This window comes from Microtus oregoni, unplaced genomic scaffold (assembly GCF_018167655.1).
Source record: "Microtus oregoni isolate MIOR12 unplaced genomic scaffold, Mior012 000005F_ref0000423, whole genome shotgun sequence".
In the NCBI taxonomy this organism is placed as follows: domain Eukaryota; kingdom Metazoa; phylum Chordata; class Mammalia; order Rodentia; family Cricetidae; genus Microtus; species Microtus oregoni.
This window is the reverse complement of record NW_024543064.1, coordinates 30,173,515-30,199,566: the sequence shown is the minus strand read 5'-3', so window position 1 is coordinate 30,199,566 and position 26,052 is coordinate 30,173,515. Positions and strand designations below refer to the sequence as shown.

General features: G+C 44.2%; 1 protein-coding gene across 1 annotated transcript in view; it reads right to left on the bottom strand.

Moving 5' to 3' along the window:
• Smap2 (small ArfGAP2) overlaps positions 1-25,445 on the bottom strand; it is a 49,528-nt gene extending 24,083 nt beyond the window's left edge. Inside the window, exon 1 of the mRNA XM_041652749.1 lies at positions 24,903-25,445. Coding sequence (XP_041508683.1) covers positions 24,903-25,005 — 103 coding nt within the window. The 5' untranslated portion in view covers positions 25,006-25,445. The remainder of the gene's footprint in view (positions 1-24,902) is intronic.
• Positions 25,446-26,052: the final 607 nt, after the last annotated feature.

The following is a 26,052-nucleotide window of genomic DNA, read 5'->3' as shown; positions in this document are numbered from 1 at the left end:
ACTACTGTTTTGCTCTTTCCCTAGCTGGCCTCAAACTTGTAGCAATCCTTCCTCCTCTGCTTCAGCAGAGTTAGGATTAGAGGTATGTACCACTACACCTGGCTTCCCCCACCCCCTTTACTTTTAAATAAAATTTGTGTTTATGATATACATTAAATTATAAAATACACTTCTGTGGGCTCACAGCTCATCATGATGAGGAGAGGACAGCAGAGCTCACCACATGCTGGTTAAGAGAGGGATGTCTGGACCAGACATCTGGACTGTCTGTGGGGCAGTCTATACACATACACATCCTCCCTCTGTAGTTAATCTTTCCTGAATTTACTAATCTCCCAGGTAGTTCATAATCCATTCAGACCGACAAGATTAACATCTTCTTGACTAGTATTAATGGCTTTACAGATGCCAAGTGAGCCGGGTGGTGGTGGCGCATGCCTTTAATCCCAGCGCTCGGGAAGCAGAGGCAGGCAGATCTCTGTGAGTTCAAGGCCAGCCTGGTCTACAAGAGCTAGTTCCAGGACAGGCTCCAAAGCTACAGAGAAACCTTGTCTTGGAAAAACAAAAACAAATGCCAAATGAGGGTATAAAATGGCTCAGCAAGTAAAGGCATTTGTTGCTAAGTTTGATGAGGAACCCACATGAAAGAGAGAACTAACTTCTCCAAGTTGTTTTCTTTTTTTTTTGTTTTTTTTTTTGTTTTTGTTTTTTGTTTTTGTTTTTCGAGACAAGGTTTCTCTGTGGTTTTGGAGCCTCTCCTGGAACTAGCTCTTGTAGACCAGGCTGGTCTCGAACTCACAGTGATCCGCCTGCCTCTGCCTCCCGAGTGCTGGGATTAAAGGCGTGCGCCACCACCGCCCGGCTTCCAAGTTGTTTTCTATCTCCATATGTATGCCATGGCTTGTGTGCATATGTATGTGCAGTGTTTGTGTGTATATAAACAAGATAAGTACATACCAAATGAAATAATAAACTTATAGACATATTAGCTGTTAATAAAACTAAAACAGTTCGTGAGCCTGACACTGGGACAGAAAACTGGTCTAAATGTGACAATGTCCTGGTTGGTTTTTGTCAACTTGACACAAACCTAGACATATCTAGGAAGAGGGAATCTTAATGGAGAAAATGCCCCAATAAGACTGGCCTATAGGTAACTCTATAGGATGTTTTCTTGATTAATGGTTGATATGAGAAATTAAGTAGGGCTGCAAGAAGTATGTTTACCAGTCTGTTTGTGGGGATATTTTGTTTGTGCTTTAATAAATAAAGCTTGTCTGAATATCACTCGTTAGGTCTAGAGATCTGTACAGACAGAGAGTGATATGGCTGGATGGAGAGAGGAATATAGGGCGAGAGGAGACAAGACCTCAGCCCCTTTTTCAGCTGAGGAGCTAGCTAGGTAAGAGTTGGCTGTGGCTTGCTCCTTTGTCTCTCTGGTCCTTCAGAATTTACCCCGATACCTGGCTCCAGGTTTGGGTTTTTATTATTAGGATCAATTAGAACTCAGGGAACACCCATTTTTATTTATTCAAAAAGGCATCCATTCAGTTCCCTATGCTAAAACAACAGTAAGCAGTACCTCTGTAAATATAAACAGTTTAAGGAGCCATGAGACTAAAATAGGGCTTGCTCAGTCAAGCTCTGCTCTCAGAATACCGTGCAAGAGAAAAGAGAAGCCGCTTGTTCCCTCTGGGCTGCTTTTTCTTTTTTCTTTCTTTCTTTCTTTCTTTCTTTTTTTTTTTTTTTTTTTTTTTTTTTTGGTTTTTTGAGACAGGGTTTCTCTGTAGCTTTAGAGCCTATCCTGGGACTAGCTCTTGTAGACCAGGCTGGCCTCATAGAGATCCACCTGCCTCTGTCTCCCAAGTGCTAGGATTAAAGGCGTGCGCCACCACAGCCCAGCCAGAATGTTGTTTTTCTGTCTGTCAAACAGGGACATGGTCCATGTGCAAAGTCAATAAAAGAATAAAAGTTAAATTTCCTAAATGTTTGAGACAAAGAAAATGGAAATATTTCTTAGATCACTAAGGAGTTAAAAAGTCAAAGGTGCCAGATAGTGGTGGCACACGCCTTTAATCCCAGCACTCAGAAGGTAGAGGCAGACAGATATCTGTGAGGCCAGCCTGGGCTACAGAGTTCCAGGACAGCCAGGGCTACACAGAGAAACCCTGTCTCGAAAAACCAAAACAAAGCAAAAGTTAGAGGTACAAGGTCTGGAGAGATGGTTCAGCAATGAAAAGCACTGGCTGCTCTTCAGGTTCAATTCCCAGCCCCACACATACAGGCAAAAAAGGCATATAAAATAAAAATAATTTATCAATCATTAAAGACCCTTCAGGCCAGCAGTTTGTGGCACCTTTGGGAGTCAAATGACCCTTATGACCCTTTCACAGGGGTAGTACATCAGATATCAGCATATCAGATATTTACTTTATGACTTATAACACTAGCAAAATCACAGTTATGGAGTAACAACAAAAAGTAATTTTATGAGGCCAGCCTGGTCTACAAGAGATAGTTCCAGGACAGGAACCAAAAAGCTACGGAGAAACCCTGTCTCAAAAATCCAAAAAAAAAAAAAAAAAAAAAAGTAATTTTATGGTTGGGGGTCACCACAACATGAGGAGCTGTACTAAAGGGGTGCAGCATTAGGAAGGTTGCGATCCACTGCTTTAGGGAGTGACTAGTGAGTTAGGGACCATCTCAAAAGGTAGTGGGTTCCACTGTTAGATGGCACAGACTGCTAGAGACGCTTGCTCTGGCAGGGTTCCCTTCATCTGTCTGGACCACTTCCATCTCCCAGGGCTGCTCTTCACTCCTAGATTTACAGGAAATATGCAAGACAAAGGTGGAGGCTAGGAGATTTTAGCAGGGGAGAGTAGTACTTCTTACAGTCAACCAAAATACAAACCAGCTGAGTCAACTTAACCAAGGTGATCAATAAATGAACAGATGCAGTAACTGGGTTGCTCTGATGTCAGTGGAGGTGCAAAGCAACTTTGCCTTGTACTGAACAGGGAAAGGAGGTTAATGAAACAGAGCCCTGTCCAATACTCACAGATGAAAGGATACTCAATGGAGATCATGCCTCTTTCAACAGTCAACAGAGCTTTTCCCAAAACACGAAAACTTAAAACGTCAAGAAATCACTGAGGTCTTAGGCAAGAAAAGAAGAATGATTCCTCGTCTTTCTCAAGTGGTAGCCTTGCTTACTAACTGTGGAGTTCCCTTGACTTTCCTCAGCTCAGGCAAGGGAGGGCCACAAAAGGAAATGCCACTGAAAAGCACGAAATGATTCCAGAAAGGAATACAGGTCCATGGCTCTAACAGCCAAAGTGTCAGGAAATTCCCCACAAATCCTAGAAAACCTAAGTACTCCTCTGGACTAGTCCAGACGCCTGAGGTTATCTGCCTGATCCCAGCAACCCACAGAGCTAAAGATAGGCTAATCCTTTCTGTGACTTTGTCAACTATTTCCTTACCTAGATTAGATTATCTCTAAAATCTAGCTCTTTTGAAAGATAGTTACAAGGCCTCTAAAGATGCTAGGCGTGGTTCTATAATTCTAGCTACTTGCAATCCTGTAATCCCAGCCTCTGAGGCAAGAACACTGCAAATTCAAGGCCTGCCTGAGTAGTTATGTTTGACAGTGTCTTAAAATAATAATAATGTTTTTTTTTCTTTTTAGATTTTCAAGACAAGGTTTCTCTGTGTAGCCCTGGCTGTACTGAAACTTGCTTTGTAAACCAGGTTGGCCTTGAACTCAGAGATCCTCCCACGTGCTGGGACTAAAGGTGTGCACCACCACCCGGCAATAATAATAGATTTTAAGGGACGTAGCACTGGTAAAGTGCATGCTTGAGGTCCTGAGATGGATCTCTAGCAGACACGCGCACACACGCACGCACACACATACACTAATATTTTAAAGTACAACACTAACAAAACAAAGTACTAAACTAGGTGGTTCCTAACTGTCACAAACTCTACAGCTCTACATATGGGAACACCACGGTGTAACTCATGCATGTGTAAGCAATTTCCATGTCAGTAATGTCTTAACTTAAACCATTTTGCACAAGGCCTTGGAATTAACCCCCAGCACCAGAGGAAAGGAACAGTCTTTCTAGATGGGAGGCCACATACGGTTGTGGTGGTGCTATCTAAAACTTTGGGACAAGGCCCAAGTCTCTTGGTATTTCCCTGGGAAATTCTTCTGGTATGTGCTGCTATGAATTTTTTTTATGGTTTTTTTTTTTTGAAACATGGTTTCTCTGTAGCTTTGAAGCCAGTTATGGAACTCATTCTGTAGACCTGCCTGGCAATGAACTCAGAGATCCGCTTGCCGCTGCCTCCCAAGTGCTGGGGTTAAAGGCGTGCGCTACAGCCCAGCTGATTTTTTTTAAAAAATAAAGTGCAGACATATTTTAAGGAAAAAAGAAAAAAGCTGGTCAGATGATTTCCTGCCTGTGTTGAAGAATCTTGAGAAGTCAGTAAGAATGGATGACTCTCGCAACCAAGGAAGCCCCAAAGCTACTTGCAGTAGAGACCAGTCCTCATAACTTACAGAGCACCAAGAACAGTCAGTTTTGGTTGTAGTTTTGTTTGTTTGTTTTGAGACAGGTTCTATGTAGCACCGGCTGTCCTGGTGGACAGTGCTGGGATCAAAGGTGTGTGCCACCATGCCCAGTGAATATTGTAAAATTTAATGAAAGAGCCAATATTGATCTCTATTCTTGAAATCCTGGTGTGGGAGGTCCTTCTGTCTATGTGTTGCTTTTATTGGTTAATGAATAAAGCTGTTTTGGCCAGAGGCTTAGCGGAATAGGGCAAGGAAGGAGTTCCAAGCAGATAGAGGGTGGAGAGAGTAGACGGAGTCAGAGGAGGCCATGTAGCCACCTCCAGGAACAGACGCCTCCCCTGGAGGGAAACTTTACCGGTAGGCCGCGACCTCACGGTGATGCACAAAATAATGGAGATGGGTTAGTTTAGGATGTAAGAGCTAGCTAGCAAGTCAGGTGGTGGTGGCGGCGCACGCCTTTAATCCCAGCACTCGGGAGGCAGAGGCAGGCGGATCTCTGGGAGTTAGAGGCCAGCCTGATCTACAAGAGCTAGTTCCAGGAAAGGCACCAAAGCTACAGAGAAACCTTGTCTCAAAAAAAACCTATCAATACGCTTAAGCTACTGGCCAAACAGTATTGCAAGTAATATAGTTCCTATGTGATTATTTCGAATCAGGGAGGTTGGGAGACATAGCAGCAGCCTCCCCCAACAAAATCCTAGTTGTCAAGAGGTTAAGGCAGGAGAACTGTGAGTTTTAGCCCAGGTTGGACCAAACAACAAGACCTTGTCTCAATTTTTTAAAAAAAAAAAGGCAAAGGGGGGGGGGAAGCAATCCAGCTCTAATTTAAATAACTCTTAACCAGAGAAATGGCTCAAAGAGTAAATTATTCGCTGTGCAAGTGAGATGATGACCTGAGTTCAAATCCCCAGGCCTGTGAAGCGGAATGCAGTAGAATACATCTGAATCCCACACATCTATTCTACAGCATGATGGGATGTGGAGATGGAGGAATCCTGGAGCTCACAGGTCAGTTAGCATGGTGCATGCACGGTGAACAAAGACTTCCCTCAAACAAGGTGGAAGGCAAGGGCTCCTGAGGTTGACTTCTGACTTCAGGAATGTGTCATGGCATGCACACACCCATACATGTGCACGTTCTCTCTCTCTCTCTCTCTCTCTCTCTCTCTCTCTCTCTCACACACACACACACACACACACACACACACAAACATGCACATAAGCACATGCAAAATAAGTAAAATCTCTTGGGGTAAGAAAAAAAAAGCACAAACAACAGGGCTGGAGAAATGGCCCAGTGGTTAGGAACAGTTGCAGAGGACCTGAGTTCAGTTCTGAGGGATTCAGCATCCTCTTCTGGTCTCTTTGGGCATTAGGTATGTATGCAGTACACTTATATACATACAGGCAAAACATTCATATACATTTTTAAAAAATATTCATATAAAAAGCATATAAAATAGTAATAAATGAAAATCTAGTAGTGATATTTTTGTGAAATGGCATTTTATAGAGGAATGACATAATGTTAATTTAAACACACCACATAGAATGTCAGAGGAATAGATGTGTACAATGTTTCATGTCCCTTGGCCATCCCACGAGTTTGACTCTAGCTAATTCCCTCTATACAAAGACCCTGCTTAAAACATTTATGAATAAGCTAGAAGAGTGGTGGCTGAGACATGCTTCTCTGTAAAGGGAGGGGGGAACAAAAAATAGCTGCTTTCATGAAGAGCAGGAAGGAGGTTACTTCATGAGGAGCCAAACAGTGAGACTATCTCAGTACAAACGATTGTGTTTGGCTTAAAGGCTCCATGTGGGCAATTACTCCAGCAAAGGCTCAGCTGGACTAGAAGCAAAGCCTGCCAGAACCCCAGCACAGAGACTAACACAGGCTCAAGTGTCAGAATCATGGTACTGGCATCCCAGCGCATCCCTGTGAGGATAACACAGAACTCGGTCTCCTTTACTGTACACAATTCTGAACTGAGCAGTGAAGACTGAATTCAGAGTCGATGGGAACAAATCCAATGTTATTCCTAAACTGATACTTTATAGTTTAACTGTTAACAAGCAGAAAAGTTCAACTTCTTAGGGTCAATACCTCTGGAAATCCTCAGTTCAACCATCATTTCAAGGAGTAGTGGCAGACTGGTGGAGCATTCCCACAGGGAGGGAGGGCACAATTTTTTGGAATAAGCCACTGAAGAAAGACGATATTGAAACTGAGCCATGAGTTGCTCTTCATCCTCTATCCATAGGATAGATTCCTCTCCCTCTATGCAATGAGGACAAGTTAATTTCTTCCTTGGGTGGTTGAAGGGCTGTCACAACACTGGATTCTCACATAGGACCCAGTCCTGATCCATGACTCACACTGCTGACTTGATAGTCTCTACAAAGAAATGCTTTCACGCCTGCCAGCCACTACTTCAACCAGCCACTAACTGCAGATAAGCAGGGAGGGGCTGTTGAGCTGATAGCTGCGTAACCACCTCAAAGTCAGCTAGCTGCAGCTGTATTTCAAAACTTGGTCTAATCACTAAAGTCCCTCCACAGAATTCAACCTTGCTGATAATACAGGTAAGAGGAAGCAGAGGAACAACAGGACAATGACAGTAACCCCACCCACATCCAAAGAGTCCCCCCCCCCCTTCTTGTCCCTCCAGACCTATGGTTCCCAACCAAAGCAATTTCTACTTTAAAGAAATGTCTCTAGAAATTTTTTGGCTGTCACAACTGGCAGGAAGTAGAAACATGCTAGGCATCTAGAGGCCAAGGAATGCTGATAAAAAAAAAATGAAAATACACAGGGCAATCCCCACAAGGAATTACCAAAATGTCAATAGTACTGAGGTCAAGAATGCTGCTCTAGAGGAATCAGTCTTAAGTCTTTAGTTTGGAACAGGCGAGAGAGAAAAACACGACAATTCTGCAGAACAGTCTTCTCTTGTTCTATGACAGATAGGCATTTAGAGTGGATTGTAGCTTGCATGGGTACTCTATAGGCCCATATGTCAAAAGTTTGGTCCCAGGGAGATGGTGTAGCACTGAGAAGTGGGGCTTTATGAGAAGACTTCAAATCACTGGGTGCCTGCCATCAGAGAGGGTTGTGAGACCCTAGACTCATACTCTATGTTGCTTCCTAGTTTGGCCAAACCGCGTGCTCCAGGCATGATGAACTGCCTTTGTCTTGGAGGGACCCTCCAGAACCACGAGTCAAAACAAAGCTTTCTCTTCTTAAAAACTATTTTAGAGGGCTGGAGAGATGGCTCAGCGGTTAAGAGCATTGCCTGCTCTTCCAAAGGTCCTGAGTTCAATTCCCAGCAACCACATGGTGGCTCACAACCATCTGTAATGAGGTCTGGTGCCCTCTTCTGGCCTGCAGGCATACACACAGACAGAATATTGTATACATAATAAATTAATAAATAAATATATATTTTAAAAAACTATTTTAGACATATTTCTTGTATGTGTATGTGGATTTTGCCTGCATGCATGTATGTATGCACGTATGCCCATGGAGGTCAGAAGAGGGTGTCAGATCAATTGGGACTGGAGTTACAGACAGTTGGGTGTAAGCTGCCATGTGGGCACTGAGAACTGAACCTGGGACCTCTGCGAAAACAGATAGTGCTCTTAACAGCACCCTCACCACCCTACGCCTTTGCTCTTTATAATGTAACTGCCTTGGATTTTTTTTATTAGTTTTGTTTGTTTATTTTGAGACAAGGTTTCTCTGTGTAGCCCTGGCTGTCCCAGAACTCACTCAGTAGACCAGGCTGGCCTTGAACTCATAGAGATTCACCTCCCTCTGCCTCCTGAGTGCTGGGATTAAAGGCATGCACCACCACCACTAGACTTAGGGTTTTTCATTATAGTGACAAAGCTGACTAATACAAACATACTATTCCAAAACCTTAGAGATTTTCTAGTTCAAGCACAGTTGAGAAACTGGAGAATTCAAGCTCACTCAGAAAGGATCACCTGCTGAACTGGAATTAGAATCGTCTTTACACACCTTAAACGTATCAGAAGTGTTCTAACAGTCGTTACTAAATTAACACCTCACTCTGCAGGTATTTTTTTGTTTTACTATAACATGATGGTGCAGCTAGGAAATGGAGCGTCCGAGACTGAATGTGAAGACTCATTCTCAGGTTTTCCATCTGCACCCCTCCACTTCCTGAAAAGGAAGCCCAGAAGAACAAGGGTGACACACTGGGTCTCAGGACCCAGCAGTCAGGCAGGCGAGGTCTCTCAGCCATTCCCAGCAAAGCACAGGCTTTTCACCAGGCAGCGGCTCTATACAAAACCTTCTGAGCCAACAGATGAGCTCTGTGACCCGAAAAAGAGCACAGTGGCTTTCCCCACACATCAGAGGAGAGCAAGAGCGGCAGACACATAGAAAAGCAGGGCCATTTACCAATCACAGCCATATCTACACAAGTTAGACAGCTTCCTAAACAAACGGCAGCACAGAAACCAATCCTGGGATCAAAGTACAAATGGCTAGTCCAGTGACATGTTGCATGTCATCATCGGAACAGCCTTGCCTGGAAGGTGATCAGAAGGTGGAGGTCTGCCCTTTCAGAGATGACCCATCATGGTGTTTCAAAGCTAGGACATCAGAAGCAAGTACGAGCTATACATATGGGGAAGACTTGGCATGGGGCAGGGCAAAGAAGCCAGCCCTGCAGAGAAGGATCTGCACAGGGATCTGTATGCAGAGAGTAGGGCAGGTCTCTAGAATAATAATCACAGCTTCCCGGGAGCCAAAGGAAGGTTCTTCAGCTAAGCAAACCTGTTCCAGTGGGGACTGAGAGCTCCTAGAACTGCTACAGGGTTAGAATTTCACTAGAACAGTGTCTAAATATTTACCCTGTCCCATAAAAGGGCTAAAGGACTGCTATTTCAGCCTCCGGCTTCACACCCCTTGCTACATTTCCCCAGATGATGCGTCACACTGAACCTCCTACAGAGAGAGGGCAATGGATGGGGTTCGTGACTGGTCCCAGCTTTCAGGTGGTACAGATGCCAGGAGCACACACATGAAACGCGCAAAGAAGTCATGCCACAAAGCAGTCACGAGATTAACCTCTCGGCTTCCTAGAATGTCACAAGTCTCCAGCTATCTGAGCCCACAGTGTGAAGGGGACTGTTAGGAACCAAAAGAAGAGTAAGATCTGAACACACAGTAGCAGAACAACTGTGTGATGGGCACAAAGACACTGCATCCACTATGCACACACACAGACACAGTCCTTTGTCTTTGTTTATAGTCTAGGAAAACCCTTGCTCAGAAAATAAAAACTATAGCAATCATCATTCCCTTCGTAGCAATGTAGGGCCTCTAATCTGCCTTCTCAGCAGAGGGGTTGAGTGAAGGAAGACTGAACACCTAAGGGCTAATCATGGTGTGTAAACACTCTCCTACATAGGCAGAACATGGTGAACTGGCCCATCCCACTGTGATGGACATAGGGGAGTCCTATGGTCAGCCAGGACTCCCCAGCTCTCCCCACTCCTTGCCTCAAAGACGTCTACCACAGCGAAGCATTTCAGAATGACAGCCCCTACAACAAGACCATCTCTCAAACGGTTCCAACCAGGAGACGCCACCCCACTTCTTTAAATTAGAGGGGCCCATGACTACTCAGGGCTGAACATGTGAATAACTCATCAGCCTGAAAGAGCACAAAAATTTACACTGCACTATTGTCTGTAATGATAAAAACTGAAAACTTAAATGTCCAACACTTAGTGTTATGTAAAAGATGACATACTCCCATGACAGAGTATGTTTTTAACAAAGGTATTTACATGTTTTAATGCCATGAAAAAAATACCCATGACAAATGTTAAATGAAAATGTCATAAAAATTGAAGCACAAAATCAAGAAAATAATGTGCAATGAGAATTCTGGGAACTATCATTTGTGTGGTTCAGTTTTCCCATACTTTCCAACTGTTTTATCACATATATAGGTAAGTGCCATAGTAAGGGAAGATAGCAGCAGACGGCTCTGCTTTCAAAGGCAGCAGCTCCTAATGTTTAGAAAATAAGCACACCTCCCCGTTCCACAAATCTCATAAGATTAAATAAGAAAAAAAAAAAAAACAAAAACCCTGCTCTAGGAGTCTGTTCCCATGGCAACAAGTCTTCCCCTCCCCCTTAAATACATGCGCAGTCTAATGAAACGAGGATCTATTTTTACTCTGCCATAATGTAGACCCTTGACTGGAGTCATTCGTGCCAAGCTGCTTCTGTTCAGACAAGGCTGAGGACCAAAGAAGACACTCAACGGAAGTAAAATGCACCCTCCTGGCTCTGGCTCGAAAGCTTCATTTAAAGGTGCACCTTGCTCTCTTGTCTGAGCTGGAAACACACAGCAGCCCATTACAGGAAAGACCTTTTCTTAGATTTCCCCTGTCTGCTGCAATTCCTCTTACAAAGTCCCCATGCCCACTTTCAGAGTGACAAAGCCAAATCCTGTGCCAAACAGCTACTCTGAGTAAACACACTCTAAAGCCGGCATGAGAGCCTGACCGAATCTTTCTAGTTTTTTCTTTATCTAGTGGGCTGTCACACTGAAATTGGTTTCCCATGGCTCTGCTGCTGGCAGCCTGGGAAGGATTGGGATCCTTGCTATACCTCTCCTCTAAGGACTTGTGTCAGATAGCACACAAGCTAAAGTATCAGCAACACAAACCAAGAGGCTGCAGGCTGCAGACTAAGACCTTGAGATCTAATATACAAAGTTCTCATAAGAAATCATTTTTCAAAAGCTAAGAACTGCCAGGTGTGGTGGTGCACACCTTTAGTCCCAGTGCTTGGAGGAGACAAACAAAGGCAGTCCTCTTAGTTTGAGGCCAGCTTGGCCTATAAAGTGAGCACCAAGACAGCCAGGGATACACAGAAAAATCCTGTCTCACCACACCAAACCAAATAGTTTAAGAACTAAAGCAACTATCAATGTGCTAATAAAGCAAATTCTTTCAAGTCACGGCCAGAAATGCCAGAGAGCTCATTTCTAAATCTGCATACTCGGGGACTTCCGTCAGATAAGAAAAGAGGAAGGAGTTAAAAACAACTTCAGCTGTGTGCACTTGGGCAAACAAGGTGAAGAAACACAGTAGGATTCGCACACAAACCCACAGTGACAGATGGCTACTCCGGAGAGGCCGGGGATTTACAGTCTAGCCTTCACTAGCAACTGTTGCAAAAGACAATGTGCAGGTTGGTTTCTGTTAACTTGACACAAACTAGAGTCATGTGGCAGGAGGGAACCTCAATTGAGGAAATGCCTCATCAGATTGGTCAGTCTGTGGGCATGCCAGTTGATTATTTTGTTGATTGTGGATTGATGTGCCAGGATCCAGCCCAGAGTGGGCAGTGCCACCTCTAAGCAGGTGGTCCAGGGGAGTACAAGAAAAGTCAAGAAAGGTGGCTGAATGTGGACCTGGAGGAGCAAGGCAGTGAGCTGCTCTCCTCAGGCCCCACCTCCCCCCTTGCTTGGTTCCTTCTTTCTGTGATGTCCTCAATGACAGGCTATAGTCAGATCAACCCTTTCCTTCCCGAGTTGCTTTTGGTCATGGTGTTTCTCCCAGCAAAGGAGAGCAAACTAAGACAAGAGCTCTCTGTGCAAAGGAGAGGAGAGGTGAAGATGCTCTCCTTGCTGCATCACTGTGCTGGGACACAGTTATCCTCAGAGAAGGCAGCTTCCCTCCCTCCTGAGTCCTTTCCTATTTTCAGTACACCACCAAATGGGACCATCACACATTCATTCAGGTAGGGGTGAGAAAAACAATGGCAGGAAGTCAAAAGGATCTAGTTTAGGACTAAGAAATTTCCTGTAAAAGCTGAGTTGAATTTTTTTTTAAATGAAAAGAAAAAAAAATCAACAAAATCTTCTGCAGGTGGACTTGTAAAACGTAGTGCATTTTAAACCTGTATTCGCTGTGCATCTAAAACCAACCTGGGGTGAAAAAACTGCACAAAGACTGCATTCATCATCAATGAAAAGGGAACAATAGAGAATCCTATTCCTCCACAAGCCACAAGTTATGAAGGTAGAAACTGAGGCAGGTTTCGGCCATACAAGAGGGAGAGTTGACAAACTGTGAGAACCCCCACAGCAACCTTACACTGCTGGATGGCCACAGCTGAAGGTGAATTTGCTCATCTCTGGGGCTTTCCACTGGGGAAGGACCTGCCGTTCAGCCATCACGGACCAGCATTCACAAAGCCTGTGGGGAATACAGGATCCAGAAGAGCGGGGTAGGGAAGGAGAAGGTTTGAGAAAGGGAAGAGTCAAACACAGTGAGAGATAATTATAACTATACAACACGAAGCTCTACAGAGGCGCGGGTGTGCTTTAAGAGGTACCTTTAAAGCCCAGGTGGCCTGGCTGAAAAGAACTGGTATTCTGGGGAAACGTCAAATATATCAAATACCAAATTACAAAGCTAGCTGCCTAAGCTCCAGTACGGGAGGTGGTTACAGTGTGACCCAGAAGTCAAGGCATCCTCTACTATATAGGGAGTTCAAGACCAGCCTGAACTATGTGAGACTCTGTCTCAATCTCCACAAAATTATTAACTTACTTATTTAATTAAAATATAAAATCTAGCCAGGTGTGGTGGCACACACTTTTAATCCCAGCACACACTTTTAATCTTGGAAATCACAGGTGGATCTCTGTGAGTTTGAGGCCAGCCTGGTCTACAGAGCTAGTTTCAGGACAGCGAGGGCTACATAGAAAAACCCCGCCTTTAAAAAGCAAAACAAAAGGGGCTGGAGAGATGGTTCAGTGGTAAAGAGCATTGACTGCTCTTCCAAAAGACCTGGTTCAATTCCCAGCACCCACATGGCAGCTCACAACTGTCTGAAGATCCAGTTGTAGGGGATCTGACACCTTCACACCAATGCACATTAAATAAACCATAAAAAATATATATACAAACAAATGTGTGTGTTTATACATATACATATGCCAGACATGGTGGATCACTCAAGTGACCTCAACACTTAGGAGGCTCAGGTAAGAGAACTACCACAAGCCAGGCAGTGGTGGCGCATACCTTTAATCCCGCAATGAGAGGCTGGAGCAGGCAGGTCTCTAAATTTGAAGCCAGCCTGGTCTACAGAGTGAGTTCCAGGACAGTCAGGGAGCCCACGTCTCAAAAAAACAAAACAAACAGAAACAAAGAGAGAGAGAGAGATAATTGCTACAGATCAAGGCCAGTCTGGGCTACACTGTGGGTTCAGGGCAGACAGAGCTACACGGCAAGACCATGTCTCAAAAGTAAATAAACAACAAAAAATAAAACCCATATTGCATTTAATTGTATCTGTGAATTACAGGAATGCCTGTCAAGAAGAAATTAATTTCTAAGAGAAAAGTAAAACACAAAGAAACCCATGTGCTTTTCATTGTTGACAACAACTTAAATGACATTCCCTTCATCTGCGGAAAGTAACGCCCAAAACAAACGTACTCACACTGAACTGAAACCTTTCCTTGGCCTAGTTCCACCAAAGCCATTAACATGGGCATAGCCCAAATACAGGTGACCTGATTGACAAAAAAAGCACTTCTAGAAAGTGCTGAACCGGAATCACATAACGCAAATGCTTTTATAGTCAGGAAGGATATCAGCGGCCGTAACTTGGCAAGCTTTGCCTTTAGAGAGAACAGTGACATTCCTTGTAAGACTAGAATACTTTTCAGGGTTGGTGCAGAAGTTACTGATATCACCCTTTTCACCCAGTACTAAACAACCTGTCTGAAGTTCTTGGGAGACACCAACCACAGGCCCCCACTCCTCACCTAACAAGTCTAGAAACAGTGGTGCATGGTACAAAGAAATTAACCCCACTGCAACTACCTTAATTATCAAGGAGAGATTAAGCCGGGTCATATTTTAAAGCTGCCATCCACAAAATTCTGTACATCTTTGTATTATTGACTTAAGTCACCCAGGTGAGGATGAGGCAACATGCCTAGACCCTAGGCTTCCCAGAATTCGAAGAGTGGGAACTTCTTTTCCGAGTAACCAAACGATAAATCGATGCATAGGTCCTGGTTGGCAGCCATAGTCAAACAGCTTCAATCTGGCACACAGCCTTAGAGGATATGACTTGCTGTATCTCATTATTTCCTGGGACGAAGTTTCAGTGATAGCTGAGATCCTTTAAAAGCACATGAAAGTTTTCTACCAGAAACCCCTTCCTATTTCCTGTCCACATTTACCTGAAAAAATTTTTGACATTATCCCTAATAACTAAGGGGGAACAATCACATCTTGGAGATGTTTTCAGTGTCTTTGTATCTGTCAGTACTTGGATCTTACCCTTATTCTACTCTATCACAGGAAGTCACCTACATTTCCCAGCCTCCCTTGCCAAATGATTTCTGGATAAATTCCTTCAATAAGAGATTTTAGTAAGGATAAATGGCAAAAGGAAGAAAGAAGTCAGAGTTCTCTTATTTGGCTTGGGTTTCAGCAGCCACTGAACAATTCCTCTTTCCATGCCTCTGGATCATACCACATGGCTTCTGGAACTCTCTAATTCCCTTAGCCACATGGTAGCTCCTGGATACCATGATTGCCTAGGTGTCTCGGTAGCCACTGACCTATTGGTTTCTGTTTTCCTAACTGGTTCTCGACTGAGGAGGTTTTCCAATATATCAAACATATTTTTTAAAATTATTTTTTAGAAAATAATTTTATTTTATCCAGATATCCTAAAAAAAATCCTTGTAGAGAACAAAATGTACAGATGATAATAAAAATGCATTCATTCAATGATTTACTTAGGCCTTATCAACCCCTATCACTGCTGAGAATATTAGTGGATGTAGCCCCAAATCCTTGTCCTTATGGGCTTCCATCCTAGGGGACACTTCAAGTGCAGTGAATCACAATTTAAGAAGTTAACGTTGGCTGGGGATGTAGCACAGTTACTAAGTTCTGGCCTAGCATGAATGAAGCCTTGGGTTTGATGCCTAGTATCACATAAACCAGGTGTGGTGGCACCTGCCTATAATCTTATCACTGAAGGAGTGAAGGTAAAAAGATCAGAAATAAAGCTAATCCTCAACTACGTACTGAATCTAAGGACACCCTGGGATACACCAGGTCCTGAGCCAGGTGTGCTGGGCTTAGTGACACAGGCCTGTGATTCTAGTGACTTAATAGACAGAGGTGGGAAGTACAAAAGTTCAAGCCAACCCGGCTCTGTCTCAAAAAGTCTAAAAGTGACACACCCTTGTATCCCAGCACTCAGGAGGCAGAGCAGGAGAATCTGCACAAGTCTGAGACTTCATCCTACATAGCGAGTTCCAAGCTAGCCAGGACTACAGAGGGAAACCCTATCTAAAAATGGGGGGCTGGGGAGGTGTCTGAGGATATAGCTTAGTGGTAGGGTGCTTGCCTGGAATGTGAGTAGCCAAACCCCAGCACTACAAAAAACAATTAAGCAATACAGGATTACTGTCTCAACACTAGAGAACTGTGGTAAACGTGAGAATGTTAAGGTGTTCTATGCTACAGAAATTTGCCCCTCCCTTTTCAGTATGGTGTGCCGGCCTGAGAACTTCAGGAGCAGTACGGAACTTCCTCAAAGTTACCATCTACTTAAAAGGGCCCCTGTTCAAACATAAGTGCAACTGTGGCCAGGATCTAAGAGATACCGTGTGTTCAGAATGTATAGCAAGTGAGTATGACACAGACTCTTGCTGGGCGTCTTTTCAACAGGGGACATCAACTGGAGAAAGAAACTCTGAGCAATGTGTCACCCTTTCTCCATAGCACAGGTAGGCTCCACTAACAACATGCAATGTACGTAATTAATAGTGTGTCACGGCCACCAATTGCATATTATTTTCAGGTTGGAATGTGCAGGCACAAGAACAGAAACAGACAATGACTCATGTGATGAACAGTTAGATAGACAACTGTGCCCAAGAAAGCTGCCACCTACATCCCATAAAGACATCAGATGACAAAGGTAGGAAGGGGGTAGTTTTCAGATTTATCTGGAAACAAGATTTGCTACCAAGAGAGCACCTTACACAATCATGAAGTCATCACAAATATTCGGCTCATGGTCCTGCTTGAGCATAAAAGCATGCTCAGCTCTGAAACTATAACAGCATTGGCTGCAGAGACGACAGCACACACTCTGCTGGCATTTCATTAGACCAACCTCAGAGGAGGGCATGTCCACGAGAGCACCTGCCATACAGACGATGCAGGCTCAAGACTCTAACCTAGGTCTCTGACCAGCTACCAAATTCTAACCTTCATACGTCACAATATGTAGTCAAATCACCCTAAATAACACACGCATTCGCAGACACATACACAGCACAGAGGCTCTGTACATTTCTGCCTCCCCTTCTATGAGTATAGTTCCTCTGTGCCTGGCAAAGCCCTGTATATCCTTTCCACCAGCTTAGTTGCCTCTTTGAAGCTTGCCTTAAGGCCTTTTTGTCTTCTTCAGTGCTTTTCCTGCTCCCTGTACACAATACCATAATGATTATTTGCTTTATATATCTACTTTCCCACTAGACTATAAAGCTTTGAGATCAAAGGTCCCATCTTTGAATCTTATCATATGTCCCTGCAAAGCGTCTGGCACAGACTGAGTGCTTAAATATTTTTTGTTGTTTGGGTTATTTTGTTTGTTTGTTTTTGTTCAACGGGGTGTTTTGTTGTTGTTTGCTTGCTTCTTTTTTTTCTTGGTCTTTTAAGACAGGGTTTCATAGCTGGGCATGGTGGCCTACATCTTTTAATCCCAGCATACAGGAGGCAGAGGCAGGTGGATCTCTGTGAGTTCAAGGCCGGCCTGGTCTTCAGAGGAAGTTCCAGAACAGACAGGGTAACACAGAGAAATACTGTCTCGAGAAATAAAACAAACGAAACAAATCAAGACAGGGTTTCATGTAGCCTAGGCTGGATCAGGATAATCTTGAATTCCTAATTCTCTGGGTGATATGAATATAGGCATGTACTCACACCCCACTTTTAGGATACATTACTGTATATGTACGCATGTATGTGGGGGGGTATGCACACACATACTAATACATACAGTGTGGAATCTTCAATCGAAAGGAAGCTGTTCCTAAAGGAACTTTGTCCTCTTTTCCTCACGGCCACAACTATTTAAAAGGAATGCAGAATAAACAAGGAAGTGTCTCCCAGAGAACAGCCTTAGCACATTAAAACTATGAGACAATTTAACAGTGGCTTTGACTAATCACTTTCAGTAAACTTGTCAGTATAATCATGACTGTCAGGATTAATATGCATCAGCTGTGAAAGCTCAGAAAGTTATCTGGTCTTGGGCAAAGGAGACTATAACAGCAAGAAAACTGGAAATGGAAGAATAACTTGTCTGTCTACATCTGGTAGAATTTTTTAAACCTCTCAAGGAGGTTAAAAAATATGTTTCTGGGGGCTGGAGAGATGGCTCAGTGGTTAAGAGCATCGCCTGCTCTTCCAAAGGTTCTGAGTTCAATTCCCAGCAACCACATGGTGGCTCACAACCATCTGTAATGAGGTCTGGTGCCCTCTTCTGGCCTGCAGGCATACACACAGACAGAATATTGTATACATAATAAATAAATATTTTAAAAAAATATATGTTTCTGCTTTATCATATGTCACTGACATGTAATAGCTAAAACAACTTAAAATTGACAGGAAAGTTTGTGTTCTAAGGTATGACAATTAAAAGGCAATAGTTGACCATTTATAAAAAATAAATTATAAAAAATAAATAAATAAAAGGACAGCTAAAGATTAAATTGCAAAAGTTAAAACTGGGTGAGGTGAGATGCCTCAACGGGTTAAGTTTCTTACTGCCTGCCCATCTGAGCTCAGTCTCTACAGCCACACTGCAGAAAGACAGAGCTGGTTCCTACACGGTGTCCCTGACCATCACATGTGCATGTACACGCGCGCGCACACACACACACACACACACACACACGCACACACAAATAATTAAAATATAGTACATTTTTAATTAAAAAGGTTAAAATTTAGGGCTACTACTAGAAAATCTCCACATAAAGAAATTCCTGGTCTCATCTTCCACACATGTCTAGAGAGGCAGGAATCATCCAGGCTATCCTCAGGGTCCTGTAAAGCACATTTGCAAAAATGCCAGAACTCCCATACATAGAAAATGGTTTTGGCTTAAGGACTAGGGGATTACTATGAATCATTCCAACTGTGGCTTCCAGTAACCAAAGTATTTTAAGAATATAAAGTTAAAAAGTGAAACTAACAAACTCAAGATAAGATAAATAAGACCAAGAGTGGTATAAAAATGATGTTTGCATCTGAACAGCACTTGTTTACAAGACACTTGCATTTTCCAAGTAAGAAAATGAAGCTGACAGATGTTATGAGCACTGACTACTTCACTGCTCTTCCCAAGGTCCTGAGTTCAATTCCCAGCACCCATATGGATCTATAACAGTACCGGATGCCCTCTTCTGGCATGCATGTGTACATGTGGAAAGAGCACGCATACATTAAAAAAAGAAGAAAGAGAAGAAAAGGAAATGGAGCTGAGAGGTGGGTGACATGCTGAAGGGTCACCTTAGCTGCTCCATCACCAGGGGAAGTCCTTTTCACTACTGCCTCCTTGGCTCCTCTAAGGCTCCTGAGTGCTGTAGATTCTTTATTAAAAGATGTATTTGTTGTGGGATATTTGTACACTGTGAAGATGTATTGCTGTGATTGGTCTAATAAAAAGCTGAATAGCCAATAGCTAAACAGGAGACATAGGCAGGACTTCTGGGCAGAGAGAGACCTTCAGGAGGAAGGTGTAGTCACCAGCCAGGTCGCAGAGGAAGCAGGATAGAAAGTACAGAGTAAAAGTAACTGAGCCATGTAAAAGAACATAAAAGTAGATTAATGGATATGGGTTGTAAGATTAATGGATTTAAGTTGTAAGACTAGTTAGTAACAAGTGTAAACCAAAGCCAAGCATCCATAATCAATAATAAGTCTCTGTGCCATTATTTGTGAGCTGGCGGCTCCCCAAAAATCCATCTACATGTATTCATTCTTATTTTATGTGTAAGAATGTTTTACCTGCATGTCTGTCTGTGTACCACATGTATGTCTGGTGGCCATGAAAGCCAGAGGAAGATCTTAGATCCCTGGAACTAGACTTTCAGATGGTTGTGAACCACCATGTTGATTCTAGGAACCAAACTTGGGTCCTCTGCTAAAATCCCAAGTGCCCTTAACTGCTGAGCCATCTCTCCACTCTCTAATCCCTTTTCAAAGACATCTTCCATAAGAGAAGCTGTCTTCCAAATCATTCAAAAATGTTTCCCAGCTTAACAGAAGCACAGACTTGTGTACGACCTTGAAATAATGCAGAAGCTCTTTCATGTACATGGACAGAGAATCTTCATTGTCTTCATATTATGATGTACACTGTGTACATAATAAATAAATAAATCTTAAAATAACCTTTAAAAGATCCAAGAGACCAAACTCAGTGGGTAATGCGCTATTTGCATAAAAGTGCTGAAAACCTATACATATAATGTTACTATTTAAAACCCACATATACAAAATAAAGAAAATGTCATTGCTTGTCAATGCATTTATTACCTCTCAAAAATCAGGTAAAAGAGGCTGGGGAGAAGGCTCAGGAGTAAAGCACTCCTGATGGTTCAGTGGTGAAGAGCACTGGCTGCTACACCAGAGGACAGATTCAATTCCCAGGACCCGCATGGCAGTTCACAACTGTCTGTAACTCCAGTTCCAGAGGATCTGACACTTTCACACCAATGCACATAAACAAATTTAAAAGAAGAAGAAGCACTCCTGCAAGTGTGAGGACTGGAGTTCCAATCTCCATAGCTATACAGAACTGTCTCAAATACATATGTAAGAAACCAGGCACAGGGGTGCATGCCTGTACTGCAAGCTTTGGGAAGGAAGATCAGGAGTTCATTTACTCAGCTACACAGAGGTTAAGGCCGGCCTGGGCTACAAGACCCTGTTTCAAACAAAGAAAAACGATAGCTAAGAAATGGCCAACAGTAGTTATCCCCAGGACAATGACTTTTCACACTCTTTAGAGTTTTTGAATTTTGAACCACATGACAATCAACTTAAATGAAAATATATATAACAGGAGATGAAACAGGTAGGGATTAGTTGATTAGAGGGAAACACCAACGACAAGATGTGACAAAAGAGGGAAGGGAGCCTCGCAAAGCCTTCGGACTCCAGAACGCCATGAGGTGCTCCAGTCTCTCACATATTTCACAAGCCGTCATGTGGCCCCATGTCGGCTCCTTCTGTTTCTCACAAACCTTGACACTGGTGATGTCCCAGGGCAGACAAGAGAACACAGGTCTACAGAAAGGCAGACCTTCCCAAAGGTAAATGATAGATAGTATCTGGTTTTAACCAGTTTCTGAACAGGTTAATTCCCACCCACTGATAAACATTTGGGGCCACAGAGCTAAAGGTGAAGCCTTGGGCCACTGTGCCCAAGTACAAAGGAAGTATGATGGTCTCCGGCAGCCAGTTACTATGGACATATCTGGGTCTTACACTAACTAGTTTTGCCCTGTTTATCATTACTGAAGTCAGTCCGTTGAAAGTATTAATGTAGGAGCTCTCATGACAAAGAAACTGTATCTTGGGCTATGAACAAGTCATAGCATTGAGAAAGGGAGCTTTTTGAGACAGGGTTTCATATAGCCCAGGCTAGCCTCAAAATTGCTAAGGATAACTGAACTGACCTGAACTTCCTGCCTCTAACTTCTGAGTTCTGGGATTACAGGTGTGGCCACGTCAGATGGTTTAAATCGTGACTTTTTGTTTTTTAAACAAAGCAGTGCCAAAGCAATCTGGCCATTCGAGAACCTGGTCCAACAAGCTTTTCTATTGCAGTGGTTCTCAACCTTCCTAATGCTGTTCCTTTAATACAGTTCCTCATGGTGTGGTACCCCAACCATAAATTATTTTTTGTTTGTTTGTTTTTTCAAGACAGTGTTTCTTTGTGTCCTGACTATCCTGCAATCCTAGTAGACCAGGCTGGCCTCAAACAGAGATCCGCCTGCTTCTGCCTCCTGAGTACTGAGATTAAAGATATGCGCCACCACTGCCCAGCTCCAAAAAATTATTTTTGTTGGCACTTCATAACTGTAATTTTGCTATTGTTATGAATCATAATGTAAATATTTTTGGAGACGGAGGTTTGCCAAAGGGGTTGAGACCCACAGGTTGAGAACTGTTCTACTGACTAAAGAGAAAGAGTATCTGCTTGTTCTCTGTTGTGATGTTTAAACTCTATCATCCTAAGATCAGCTAACATATCACTTCCTTTCTTTTCTGTTTTCTGTTTTTTTGAGGACAGGGTTTCTCTGTGTAACAACCCTAGCTGTCTTGGAACTAGCTCTTGTAGACCAGGCTGGCCTCGAACTCATAGAGATCCTCCTGCCTCTGCCTCCCGAGTGCTGGGGTTAAAGACGTGCGCCACCACCATCCGGCCCTAATGATGTAACAAAGAAGAATCAGGGGACTAGAGAAGTTACTCTGTGGTCCAGAGTTCATACTTTTTAGAAGGCCTGAGTTCAGTGCCTAGCACCCACTTCAGGTGGCTCGTGATCACCTATAATTCCAGCTTCAGGGAATCTGACACCCTCTCCTGGCGTCCATGGGCAATAACTCACATATACACATAATTTAAAATAAAAATAAACTTTATGAAAGATAATTTTTCTAAAAAATAAATAAATAGAAAAGGTAGGGTGGCAAGATGGCTCAGTGAGTAAGAAAGGGTGTTTGCCACCAAGCCTGACCATCTGAGTTCTCTCCCCACATGGTAGAAGTTGTTCTGCCTCTTCACACACACACACACACACACACACACACACACACACACACAAAATTTTAAAAAGAGTCATTGCCAAAGAGTTTAGAACATTTTTACAAAAGTATCCACTTACAGATCTGCAGACCAAGCTACATCAATAGACTCAATATTAATAGATGAACACTCTCCAGACCCTGTCTGATGAGCTCTCAATTTTCTGAGAAAGGACAAGATAAAAAAAAAAAAGTAAACTCAAATATTTAGTGAATAGTTTTCAAATTCTTCTGCCAACTAAGGGCCTTTTACCACAGCTGAGCAAGCCACGATGCACAGATACAAACGTCTTTCTTACCACCCGCTGAGAATTGCAAACGTGTTCATTACAAAAGCAGAAAGGGGAAAAGAGGAACAACACGAATGAGGGGTTAACCGGCAGACTGGGCTGGATAATTTCTCCCACTCGATAAACACGAGGCCTCAGCAAAAGCCTGTTTAACAGAACTGAAAGATAACGACACACAGTATCTCTTTTTTAATAGTGGTGAAATGTATTGAAAATAATTTCTGGCTTGGAATGTTGAGGAGCTAAGGTAGTAGCATCAGCGGCTACTAGCTTTGTCGCTGTTGTTTACATCTTATTTATTGATTGTGTAGGGATTTGTACAGGTATTACAGCATCCCCGTGGAGGTCGAGGAACAACTGTGCGTCCTGGACACCAAACTCAGTCTTGGTGGCAAGCGCCTTTCTCCACTGAGCCATTTCACAGGCCCCAGCGACCGTTCTCGTTAGGCATTAACCAAGGCTTCATATCTGAGTTCCCAATAGGACTATTAATAGAGGGCAGTGGGAAATTTGGAGGAAATGACAAAGTAACCTCTCTCTTCCACGTGGTATATTTTATTGGAATGAGTACGTTTAAGCGCGACTTGAGAAATAGGGGAGGAGGTGGTTCTAAAAATCACCAAAAAAACGGCATCTGATTCCCCAAATGTGGTGATGTTCACCCAGGGATGCCTCACTGTGACTTAAGAGCTGTCAACTGAGGACATTAGAGAATCTGAGTGAAACCAGATGTTAAACCAAACATCCCAATAGATCTAACCAGAATCAATCCAGCCCGGTAGGGGTAGCCAGGGGATCTCTGCGAGTTCAAGGCCAGCCTGGTTTACAAAGTGAGTTCTAAGATAGTCAGGGCTATGCAGAGGGACCCTGTCTCCAAAAATATATAAATAAATAAAAATTTAGGAGAGAAATCGAGGGACCTGCTTTCCTAATAGTACGTACCATTTGCCTGCTGATAGAGGTCACTAAAAAAATATTACGAGGAGTCTAAATCAATGCATCATCATTCTTGATGCCCTCCTTACATAACCCTACTCTAAATAAACCATAATCACATGAAGCATGGGTTAGGAATCTATTGCTTTTCTCAAAATCAATACACACACATTTGAATTTGTCTTAAACTATATGCCCATATGCTATACGGCAAATCTGGAAATGGAACTAAGGTACATAAACAATAGCCCCCCCCCCAATATAACTGCTTGTCTCTACAACGCCAAGTACAAACATTTCACTAGTACATTTTTCTACCATATTGACCTTTAATTTTATTAAAGCACGAACCTTTAAGAGCACAGAAAACAAAGGCTAAATGGTTGTGGCCGATTTACAAAAATCCTTCCGTTTCACCTCTAGGAGTGGAAGCACCAAGGAAGCAACGAACTCGATGAATTCCTTGCTTCCCTTTCTCCCTGTTTGGATGGGTCCTGCACTACAGCCCAGATCCTGCTAGTTTCGGCCACCCCACAAGCACAAGGCCTCCACAGACCAAGCGAGGCTATCTAGAAATCCGCACTGTGTCACTGCGTAAGGCAGCTTCCCAGGGCACACATCCTGAGTGAAGAAAGCCACCTAAACACTTTGTCAGAGCTCAACAAGGTGGCAAAATGACAGGAGCTGCTAATGAAAGAGCAGACAGTAAGGAATGCCACCTTTAAAAACCATTTCGACAGTTTTCCTCTTCGTCATCTCACCTTCCTCCTCGCCGCCCCCACCCCCACCACCACACTGCAGCTCACCCACAGCTCTGCCAAGTGAAAGGCTGCCAGCTCTGGATGACAGCGGGCCCAGAAGCCATTCAGAGCCTGCAACACAGACATTCTCACCTGAACACACCGGGCCTCCCCACCCCCCACTATACCATCTTCACCACGCTCTCATACACATACATAGACACACACATACGCACACGCACGCATGCACACACATCTCCCCAGTCCCCTCGCCACACCAAACCCCAGCCCCAGGAAATCCAGAAAGCTCTTGAGCCATCCGAAGAGGGCTCGCTCCTGGGCTCCAGAATCCCCTCCCAACTCAGGCCACCGCCACGCCACCGCCCCGCAGTCAGCCCCCAGCCGATGCCGCGGATGTGCTACCTTTGGACTGGCAGTCAGCACAGAACTTGTTATCTTCCTCCAGCAGCAGGTTGGCCAGGACCGCCTGGTACCGATCCACGTCCTTCACCGACTTGCCCGTCATGGCCAGGGTGCCGGCGGGGGCAGAGGGCGAAGTGCCCCCCGCGCCCCCAGGAGCCCCTGCCTCGGTCCCGGGTTGAGGCCTCGGGGCCCCCGCCCAGACGCACCTCCCGAGCGGGACGAGCCGTGTCCTCTCGCCCCGCCCCGAGCCGTCCCCGGGGTCAGGGCAGTCTGCCCCCCGCCCCGCAGTCTCTCGGCGCGGCGCCTCCTGGCGGGCTCCGGGCAAGGAGGGGACCCGCGGAGGCTGCGGGACCTGGGACGCGGCCTAGGCGGAGCGAGCCCTCGGCCTCAGGCGTGAGGGCCGCGCACCTGACCCCGGTGCTGAGGTTCTGCCGCCGCGCTTCCCGCCTCGGTTTCCCTGGCAGCTCCGGCCAGCTCTGCCGCCACCTCCACCGCCTACTTCCGGCAGCTCTTCCTCTCCTCCTCCACCCAGCCCCAACCCGCGCATGCGCCCCGCCCACCGCACCGCACTGGGCTCTTCCCTCGGCTCCGCCTCCAAGGAGCCAATCCGGGAAGAGGCAGGGGCGGGGCTTAGGTGAGAGCGGCAGTGGGAGGACACGCCCCCTTCATGTCCTTGGAAAAGAATGAATGAAGCCCGGTGGAAAAGGGAGGAGAACGAAAAGAATAGTGACGGTAACAACCAACACCTACCGAGTTCTTACTGTGTGGAAGGCACTGCGCTAAGAGCTTCGTGTCAGTTAGTACAGTATGCTCTTCACCGCAACCTTTATGAAATGTATATTTATTATCTTTATATAACCCAAGGGTTGTGGGTATCCCAGATTCCCTCAGCTTAGTCTTTTCTTCAAGAGATGAAAGAACTCACCCTCTGTTCCAAGTTAAAGAGACACTACACCCTCCCACATGATCACTTCTTTTCTTTCTTTCTTTTTTTCCCAGGCAAAGTTTCTTGGTTTAGCTCTGGCTGTCCTGGAACTTATTCTGTAGACCAGGCGGCCTCGAACTCGGAGGTCTGCCTGCCAAGTGCTGAGATTAAAGGCATGTGCCACCACCGCCCAGTCCTTACCATAACTTCTAAGTTGGCATACCT